The 9,997-nt window shown below is 41.6% G+C and overlaps 1 protein-coding gene across 1 annotated transcript; it reads right to left on the bottom strand.

Moving 5' to 3' along the window:
• Positions 1-7,054: 7,054 nt before the first annotated feature.
• Positions 7,055-8,342, bottom strand: LOC308274679 (C-C motif chemokine 3-like; the record flags this gene model as incomplete). The annotated part of the gene is made up of 3 exons (XM_080712494.1): positions 8,238-8,342; positions 7,480-7,594; positions 7,055-7,145 (listed from the first exon to the last, which is right to left on the bottom strand). The coding sequence occupies exons 1-3, from the start codon at positions 8,311-8,313 to the stop codon at positions 7,055-7,057; spliced, it is 282 nt and encodes a 93-aa protein (XP_080568620.1). The 5' UTR covers positions 8,314-8,342.
• Positions 8,343-9,997: the final 1,655 nt, after the last annotated feature.

Here is a 9,997-nt window from a genome sequence, read left to right as displayed (position 1 = left end):
CACTAGATTGGCTACCTGGGAGCAAGTACCTCTGCTCTCTTCTGACAGAATGCTCAAACACCTTTGTGGATTCCTGATCAATTAATTCACCATTATGCTGTATTGCTGCAGTGGGCCTTTCATTCCACCTTGCCCATATGCACAGACTTTCTGGACAACGGCTGACCATCTTCACACACCACACAAATTTGCTAATCTTAATCTTCATTCACCACAACAGGCCCAGACAACTCACTCACCTTCTGTTTTGTTGTTGTTTCTTTTCCTAGGAATATCTTGCCTGTGACTCTTTTCTAGGTCCAGATCTGCGGGAGTTCTCATCATCCTCCCCCCACCTTAAATTTTCATTTGTTCCTTTCCTCCTCCCTTCATCGGGGGGGGGGGGGCACTTGAGAACAGTGCCGCACAAATCCACTCATTCTGTTCAGGTTTTATAATCTGTATGTGTTAAAGCCGTATAATCTCTTAGTCTGTCTTTTGTTCAAAAAGCCCAACAAAAACAGAGTTAAACAAATTCCTTCTTGGGGGTAACCACTGAAAAGCTTCTTCCAGCCTTGGAACAAAAAAACCTTCCTCTCTCACTCATAAAAATAAGCCTTGAAAATTATACAGTTTAAGATTACAACATGGGTTTATGTTTTTAGTTATCTCCCCTCTCTCATCCTGCTTGGCAAAAGTTTTTCTTCTTCCAAATGTAGCTGCAAGTCCACTAATTATTTTTCTCTTGTATTGGATTTATGATAAAACATGTAAAGTCAGGGGTTACATGGTACATTCCCACTTTGAAGTTTGGAACATGTACTGTCCACCTGTGTCCTTGGTGAGTTTTAGCCTTTTTTCATCTATCTGCTAAAAGTAATTTTTATGTCAAAAGCTCAGTTTATAAAAAAAAATATACAGGAAAATAGTTCTTAAAAATTGTAAAGTAAAGCTCTTTTGTGTAATTGGTAATTAAAATTGAATTAATACAGCTTGCTTTTTATCTTTTAATTTTAGCCTAAACTATTATAAAAAATATAATTCTTTTAAGTAACAGTGTTTGTGTTTTCAGAGTTCAACTGGGATAACAGCCAACTTTTAGCTGACCAAGGCCAACACTGGCTGCAGCTCTTAGCTATCAGCTTAGAGTCAGAGAGAGAGGATTGTATTGCCTTGCCAATGTATAAAAGTTTATTCTTATTACATATTAGCTCATGTGGCTTAAATATTTAAAGGTTTAAGTTTCTTGGAAATTTCAAAATTATCACTAAAGATTAACACACTTTATTTTCTTCAGGCTAAGACAACTATCATTGGCTTCCTGGTAATAGATGTTCAAATTATAATGTCATTCTGAGAATTTATTTTGTTAAAATGATAGTTTAATCTATTGGCTGGTTATTAAAAGGGATACATTAGTGGGTAGATGCAAGTAAATAAATTGTGTCTAAATAAAATGCTAAACATATATAAGATATGTACCAGTAATCATAGCTATATTTACATCTGAAAACTAAATATACTGTATATCTAGAGTCATCTAAATGTGTTAAAAGGTTTAAAAAATCAAAAGTTAAAAGTTAAAGATGTGTGTTTTATATTTTATAAGAGCTAACCAATAAGATTTTTTGTCATCTTAATTCAAAAAGTCAGCATTAAGACCTGGTTAACATCTGTTTCTCCTAACTCAGTAAATGTCTCATTATTATGCAAAAACAAAAAACAAAAAACAATCATCTGTCAAATAACCAGTTTATTTTTATTAATGTTGTTCTCTAAAATTATAAAATCTAAAGCTATCTGATATTTGTCAATACTGTTAGCTTGCATAGAATTAGTTTTAGTTATCAGTATGTGTAGTCTAATATAAAAATGGGTCAATGTGCAAAAAAACTTGATGAATTATATTAATAGATTTCACAACCTGGCTACTATGTTTAATCTAAAAAACAAGATGCATTTCAACAAATATATCCTATTGTGTTTCTGAGACTCCAGCTCCCATTAATTAGCTTTTTAGTTTGACCTTTGGGGTGTCTCAACAACAAAAATAAGTTAAACAAAATCACATTTGGATTCCAAACTTTGCTGTTCAAGGTTGTTTAAAACATTGCTATTTCAGTCAGTTCTGACTAAAATGTAAACATCTGAAAAGAAAAACTGTCCAAGCCAGTGTAAAACTTAGATTGGTGGTGTTAATTTGTTTCTTATTTTGTTAAAGTGTGCAAAATTATTTCAAAATATAAATTCAAAGAAGGGAATTATAACAGAAAGAAACCAGTATGTAGGAATGAAAGAAAGATGTAAAGGAGGTATGTAGTTATAAAAATTTTGGTAAGGAAGGACAAAAGGAAAGGAAAAAATAAAAGTGTCTTGCATGATAAAAAAGTTCATTCTAAGATTGTCCCAAATGGGAAAGGAAAAAAAAAAATGAGAAGGTTAAGCAAATCGCAGAAGGTCTGAGCATGTTGAAGAATGATTGAGTAGGATTAAGTTTATAAAAAAGAATATTGCATGTGATAAGATGGTTATATTTAAAAATTATTCAAAAAGTTTACAGTAAAATTAAAATAATTTCCTATGTTTCTGTTGTCTATGAATATCTATATATAAATCAGTATTAAAACAAAACATCAGTTTAGCTACTTCAGTTTATCACAGCTGCCTGAAGTCAACAGCCTCAAAGCCAACTGTTTCAGAAACAATCCACCAAATTGCTTGTAAAAATCTATATGGTTCCTCATGAATAATATGGCTCTTAACACTGCATTATGAGTTTTGTTTTTCACAGACTTATGCTGTCAAGCTCCAGATGATGCTCCAGATAATATTCTAGATAAACATCTGCAGAAGCACCTTGAATGGCCATAGACCCACGTTTGCTACTCAACAGCTTTGGTTTCGGGAATAACAGCATTAATTTCAATAATTACTTCCTTAACCCTTTTTTCTGCTGTTTTAGTTACTAATATACTAACTGCTCATCATGTTAATTCCTTGTCTCATAATGTTTCTTTAGCATTAGCTACTCAAAAAATCATAGATAAAAAGTTAGAAACTAGATTGTCAGTGATGGAAGAAACTGTTCTTTATTTAGGTAATCAAATTAAAAATATAAAAACTAGACTGAAAGTTGAATGCCATGCTCAATATAAATGGATTTGTGTTACTCCATTATCCTTTAATCGTTCAGACTATACCTGGGAACAAGTTCAAGCACATCTCTTAGGAATATGGAATAATACACAATTGGCCCCTGATTTAAAGACGTTACAAGAACAGATTCAAACACTTAGTAAAGCTCATTTAGATGTTAGTTCAACTGCTGATCTAGCTTCTCAATTTGTATCTATATTCCCCTCAATTTTAATTGTATGTTTTTGGTGGAGCTACGCAACTTCCTTGGGAAAGTTTTGCATAGTAATCATCCTTCTTTGCTCATGTCTTCCAGTCCTCATCCGCCTTGCCACCCAAACAATAAAGCCTCAATAATTAAAATAAAAATTCTCAAATTAAAAAATAATAAAGGGAGAAATGCTACCGCATATCATGCAGATCTTGAGAAAGCTCGATCAGGGGATCCACAACGGCGTAGATCCCCCATGAAGTATGGCTAGCATTCCTTTCTTTCATAAAATTATTTTAGGATTATTTGGATTAATATGTATAATTGGAATTTTATGTATAAACATTATAACTAAAACTGACGGGCAGTGGCTTGTGAGAGACTCAGACAACAAAGATTCTTTCCCAAGGATAAAGATATTGGGCCAAACATTAAGTTCAAACTGACCTTAGTTTGAGCCACTGTATCAGATTAGGTTTGAGTCAGCTTTATGAAGTGAGCAAAGCATATTATGATTAGTTAAATGTCTGACACCCCTCCCTGAAGTATGTAAATAATAACTTTTTCCCGTCCTTGGCAATCCTGCTTGCATGACTATGCTCTCACTTTTCTGCCAACAAAAAAGTATAAAAACTATAACAAATCCTAAATAAAAAGGAGAAGATTGATCTCATGTGGCAATTCTTTTCTCATTTCGACTTCGGCTCTTTTCTCACTGGCACACGAACCTCGACTCTGCTAGGGCTGGACCCCGGCAGAGGACAGAGACACTATTTTCTGGCCAAGCACTGTGAAGGATGGCGGTGCTCCTTGGTTGACCGGTCATTACTGCACTTTCTGGAGTACCAACCCAGGGTTAGGGTTATGGTTTCACTATTTAGTGAAACACTATGAGGGACTGAGGTGCGATGTCTGTCCAGCCTTTGTTCCTAGACCTTCCCGTTAGCATTTTCCAATAGACCATTACGTCTCCATCACTATCTCCAGGTGTTTTCTTTGGTCTCTCAGTGACCAAACCCACTGCCCTAGCACGACTGAGCTGTGGACTGCACAGAGGGAGATGAGAAAGAGAAGACAACAGGACCCGTGGGATTCCATATGGTGACTGTGTACAGCTCTGCTTGGGCCCAGAGCCACCTCGTACCCTACATACTTGGGGCCACAGGTGCATTTATTCAAGCCTCTTTGAGTTAGATGTGCTGGTTCATTTTCCTCCTTGAAACCGTGAACATCCTCAGGAATGCAGGAACCTGGACCAGTACAGAGACACTGGCTCCATCAAGACTCTCAGGCACTGGCTGAAATGTGGAATGGGCTGACCTGGAAATGCAGGAGACCACTGAGAAGGGTGGTTTTTAAACTTTGGTGTGCATCAGAATCACCTGGAGACTTTGCAAAACACACAGGGCCTAAGCCATGCTCCTTCGGGGTTGGGATGGGGCTCAGCACTTACATCGCTAGCATGTTCCTGGATGATGCTCATACTGCCCTCTAGGTGCTATGTTTGGGAACCATCATTACATGAAATTGCAGCTGCTGGTTGAACTGCACCTGTCCTATTTAGGTGCAAAGGCCCTGTGCCAAGTAACTAAAGCAGATTAATGAATTTGATAGGAGAGATTCTGAATGTTGGAATTTAATAGCTATTTCTTCAGTACAGGCTTCCTTCCATAAGGTCCTTTAAGGAAGAGTTTAGGCTACTTTGAAATGGGCTCATCTGAAGTCAGAGAAGGAAAACATTCAGCTTTGCTGAGAAAAAACTTTCCAATCTGTTAAATAAGAACCTAGCACTGTAGAGTCTTGCAGGACTGTAAACACAGAATTTTCTAGTACTGTTGCATCGGTAGATCAAATGAACAATGCATAAAAAGAGCTCGGCCTGGAGTCGGCCTCAAGACTTAGCAATTCGTTGTTAATAAAACTTGGTTTCTCATCAATACCCACAACAGAACACTCTGCTTAATGGCATCCATTCAAGTGGTAACTTTTCCTAGAGTAGGTGCCTATGAGTTATAAAATATAGTTTCTTTTTTTTATTGGTGAATTGTAATCATATATCACATTGGAATACAAGACTTGAGATGATATACAAGCACACATCATCCAATTAGCCCTCATCCAGCTCCCATCCCTTTCCCTCCCCCTCCCTCGATCCCATGCTTGTTTGGTAATTAACTTTGATACATTTGTTTATGTACCTCCTGAGTTTTGAGGCTCCATCCTCCCCTATTCCATACCCTCTAATTGGTCACCATAGTTGCTTCACTATAGGGCCCTTTTTATAGCTCGACCTCTTCCTGTTGCCCCTTTCTTCCTAGTTTTTGCTGATTAGGGGAAGCATCTGATTTTTATTTTCTGTGATATTTCTCTGTGCATGCCGCATTGCAAGTACTGATCCCACTCTTGACGGCCCCAGTATTGGCCTGGCTACCAGGTGGACTGATCCAGACCTTGCTGGCTCAAGCAGCAGCCTTGCCTCATGGGAAGCCCCAATTCTGGTCTCGCTGGCCCTGACACCAGCCTAACCCCTCAGCTGGCTCTGTTCCTGGCCTCGCTGGCCCCAGCACTGTCCTAGCCTCAAGGCAGGCTCCGATACCAGCCTTGGAGGCCTCAGTAGCGGCCTTGCCTCACGGAAGGCTCCGAGGCCGGCCGCTGGCCTCGGCACTGGCCTAAACCCTTGGCAGGCTCTTATCCTGGCCTCGGAGGCCCCAACACCAGCCTTGTCTCATGGCAATCTCCGATGCCAGCCTCGCTGGCCCCAGCACTGGCCTAACCCCTCAGCAGGCTCTGATCCCGGCCTCGGAGGCCTCAGTAGTGGCCTTGCCTTGTTGTTAATAAAACTTGGTCTCTTAACAATATCTATAACAGAACACTCTGCTTAATGGCATCCATTCAAGTGGTGACTTTTCCTAGAGTAGGTGCCTATGAGTTATAAAATAGATATTGTTTCAATGTTCCAGATCTGTTCCTCCAGTGGAAAGCAAAGTAACTCTTGGTAGCTCCCATCCTTTTTTTTTATTGTTTGCTTTTTCTTTTTGGTACTAGGGATTGAGCCCAGGGACTTCCTACCTCTGAGCTATACTCTTTGCTCTATTTTATTTTTCATTTTGAAATAGGGTCCCACAAAGTTTCCGATGCTGGCTTGAAACCTGCCACCCTCCTGTCTCAGCCTCCCAAGCACTGGGATCACAGGTGTACACCACCAGACAGTGTCCAGCCCCGACACCATTCTTCTCCCCACTAGTCTCTTCATTTCCGATTATTCCTCTAAGCTAGCCATTCTGGTTTGCTGGAGAAACAAACCAAACTCAACACCAACCAGTTTTCTTTTCCAAAGAGCATCTTTATTATTTCACCAGGCTGGACCACCACAGAACAAAAGCACACACCATGCGGCGGTCAGTTTGGTGGCTTTGGTACCACGTCTGCCCAGAAGAAGCTGATGCGGCCACTCGACTGTCACCAAGCATGGTGTCGGCAAGTGGGAGGGCAAGAAACAAAGGAGAGCTGGGGGCTCTCAGAGCACACTGTCTCCAGGGCAGTGTGGCGGTAAAAATAAATTACAAAAATTAAATAGTATAAATAAATTAAAACTTAAGAGTGTGGCTGTTTAGGGCCAACCGGCCCATGGAGAGGTAGCTGTGGAGAAGGGGATGTCTCCAAGGCTCGGCCCTGCTCCCCACAGGGCCCACGAGGTCACTGTCCCTCGCTGCCTCCAGGCCAGGCCCCTCAGGCGTTCAGCTCCAGGTCGGTGACATATTCCTGGACCCAGGCCTCGCTGGGGTCAGCACAGACCTGCCGGCCTCTCTTGGTTAGGAAGCTGTGGGGACAGGCAGAGGGTCAAGTACCGAGGAATCCCACAGGGGAATCTCAGCCCATCTCTCCACCCGGCCCCTGTCCTGGGCAGCTCAGACATGTTCAGCCTCCATGAGCCTCGAAAGGCTCTCAGTGACTCAGGCCCTCATGGGATCCTGCCACCTCCTCCTTCCTGTCCCTTCCCTTGGGCCGGGGCAGCCCTTCCTCACTCTGTTCCCCTCCACCATGAAGTCAGGTCCCATCTCAGCTGGGTCCTGATAGCCCACAAGAGGCTGAGCCTTCTATGACCGCTCTTGTGTCAGCTGTGCCCAGAGCGGAGCAGGAGCACTAGCACTTACATGACACCCGGCTGGGAGCACTGGCTGCTGGTCTCAAAGTAGTCAGCTATGAATTTGCGAGAAATCTGCCGGGCGATGTAGGAGAAGCAGCAGGAAGTCGGGGTGTTGGCACCAACTGTAGAGGAAGGAACAGAATGAATCTGAGTCATTGTTCAGAAAGAAATGCAGCCCACATCTGCCCTTAGAGGAGGAGGAAGGCTGCCTGCTCAGGGAGAGCCTGGGCGACCAGGTTACTGAGGGCCATTTCTGCCCAGAAACATTCCTGTCTCTCTTTTCTTTTTGACTCTTCACTGTGGGCTCTCTTTCTGTGTGAGTAGGATACACAGGCAGACAATGCTCTTACCTCATCTCTCTTCAGGGAATTTTTATTTAAAAAGTCATACTCCAGGAACAGGGAAGTCTGGGACATCTTTCTTAAGACATACAAGGGGAGAGCTCCTGAGGCCCGCTGGCGAGTGGTTAACACAACAACAACGGTACCAGATTTGGACTCTGCCTTGTGCAAAGTTATTTATTTAGGGTATTATTTCTCTCTTTACAAAAAGTGACTATGAATCCTTTACCCTGACTCTAACCACAAACTAAGACCCCCTTGTAAAGATAGGAATAAAAGTCTAGAAGAGACAGATCAAGATGCTTTGTGGTCTTTCACAAGTTTTCTATTTTCTCTTGGGGACCCTGAGGTCACTGGATGAGATTGATGTGGCCTGGCCAAGGCCAGAGAGTGGGGACGCCCACAACCCAGCACAGGGACTCACATGGTGCAGAGAAGACCTGGCCGCAGAGAGCCAAGGTGCAGAGGAGGGCAGCAAGGGCAGGCGTGGGGACCTTCATGATGCAGAGCAGGTGGGGCTCGTGGTCAGCAGAGCAGAGAAGGGCCGGGGACTCGCTACTGCCTGCGTCCTTCTGGCACCCAAAGCCATCTCCCCTTCTCTTTATAGGCAGCCCTGGCGGATGGGGAAATGGAATCATGGGTGAGGAAGGAAAGTTTTAAGCACAGTGATGCTGTCACGCTGAGTGTTACACAACTCGGGGTCCCTGGTGACCACAGGGGCTCAGGATATCTAAGAATAGCATCTCTGAGCTATAGGTCCCTAGGTCCTGGCTCTCAACTCATGGCTGGCTCTGGTGTCTTTTGGGGAAGTGTTTACCTCATGAGAAGGGGCAGAGGGGTGTGTGTGAGCCCAGAGCTCTTTTTAGCTGGTCACTTCTCATAGGGACTTGTCTATTAAAGGCCTCTCCAGGCCCGCTCTTTGCATAGAACTGAAACTGTGCTTTCTCGGCCCCTCTAACCACAGTCCAAGATGAGGCACCTGCCAGCTCAAGCACAAGGAACAGAATTAAGGAATCCCCGGCTGGAAGAATAGCAAGCATGTGATCATGTTAGAGTTTAACAGGGTTAAACTTTTGTTGTGAATCATAAAGATACTTGGGCGTGGGTGTCAATATGTCAAGAGCCTAAAAATATTTATACCCATTACCTAGAAAAAGCATTTCTAGGAAATAAATGCTGTGGAAACAACCCAGAATTCAAACATGAAGGCATCTGGCCCAGTTCATTTATTCCTCTGGAATAAGGAAACCTAATTCTTCTCTATGAGGAAATAATAAAGGTGATGATTGCTGTTGATTGCTTATTATTAAGCCCTTAAATGGAATGAAGTGGCACAGATATGCTCATAACATTAGCAGCAAAAATAAATAAAAGGCAAAAAAATTGTACAAATTGTACAAAATTAAAAATTCTGTGAATACATGAAAACATGCTTATATTTCCATGCCGACACTAGACATGGGTAAAATAAGAAGCTTTGGAAATAAGTGCCCTCAAGAATTAGTAGTGCTTATATTTGTGTGATAAGTCTAGGGGGTGATTAATTCCCTTATTTTTATTTTTACAGTTTTTAAAATTTTATTTAGTGTGACTACATTATTTTATTTGTCAGTCACAATTTTAATTTTTTTGGTCTTTTTCTGGTTATTTTTGTATTGGGTTGTATATTTTCTTATTGAATTTAGAAAGTTCTGAATATAAGACCTGTACCAGATCAGGGTTTGCAAATATTTTTCCCAATTAGTTCAATCATTCTCTTAATACTGTTCTAATTTTAAGAACAGGGCATTTTATGTATTAGGTTTTCATTGTCATAGCTAAGCATCCCCACCCTTTCTGTGGCTCAGGGAACTGAACCTAAGGCCTCACACATGCAAGTGCTCTACCACTGCGCTACATCTCCAGTCCATTCTTTCTCTTCTCTTTCTCTTTCTTTCTTTCTTTCTTTCTTTCTTTCTTTCTTTCTTTCTTTCTTTCTTTCTTTCTTTCTTCTTTCTTATGTGTGTTGTGCTGGGAGTTGAACCCAGGGGCATTCTACCGCTGAGTTACACCCCAGCTCTCTTTTTTATTTTTTATTTGAAACGAGGTCTCACTGGGTTGGTGAGAATCTCAGTACTTGCTGAGGCTGTCCTCAACCCTGAGATCCTCCTGTCTCAACCTCCCAAGTACTGGATTTACAAGCGT

The sequence above is a fragment of the Muscardinus avellanarius genome (assembly GCF_963383645.1).
Source record: "Muscardinus avellanarius genome assembly, chromosome: 16".
In the NCBI taxonomy this organism is placed as follows: Eukaryota; Metazoa; Chordata; class Mammalia; order Rodentia; family Gliridae; genus Muscardinus; species Muscardinus avellanarius.
This window is presented reverse-complemented; position numbering and strand designations above follow the sequence as displayed.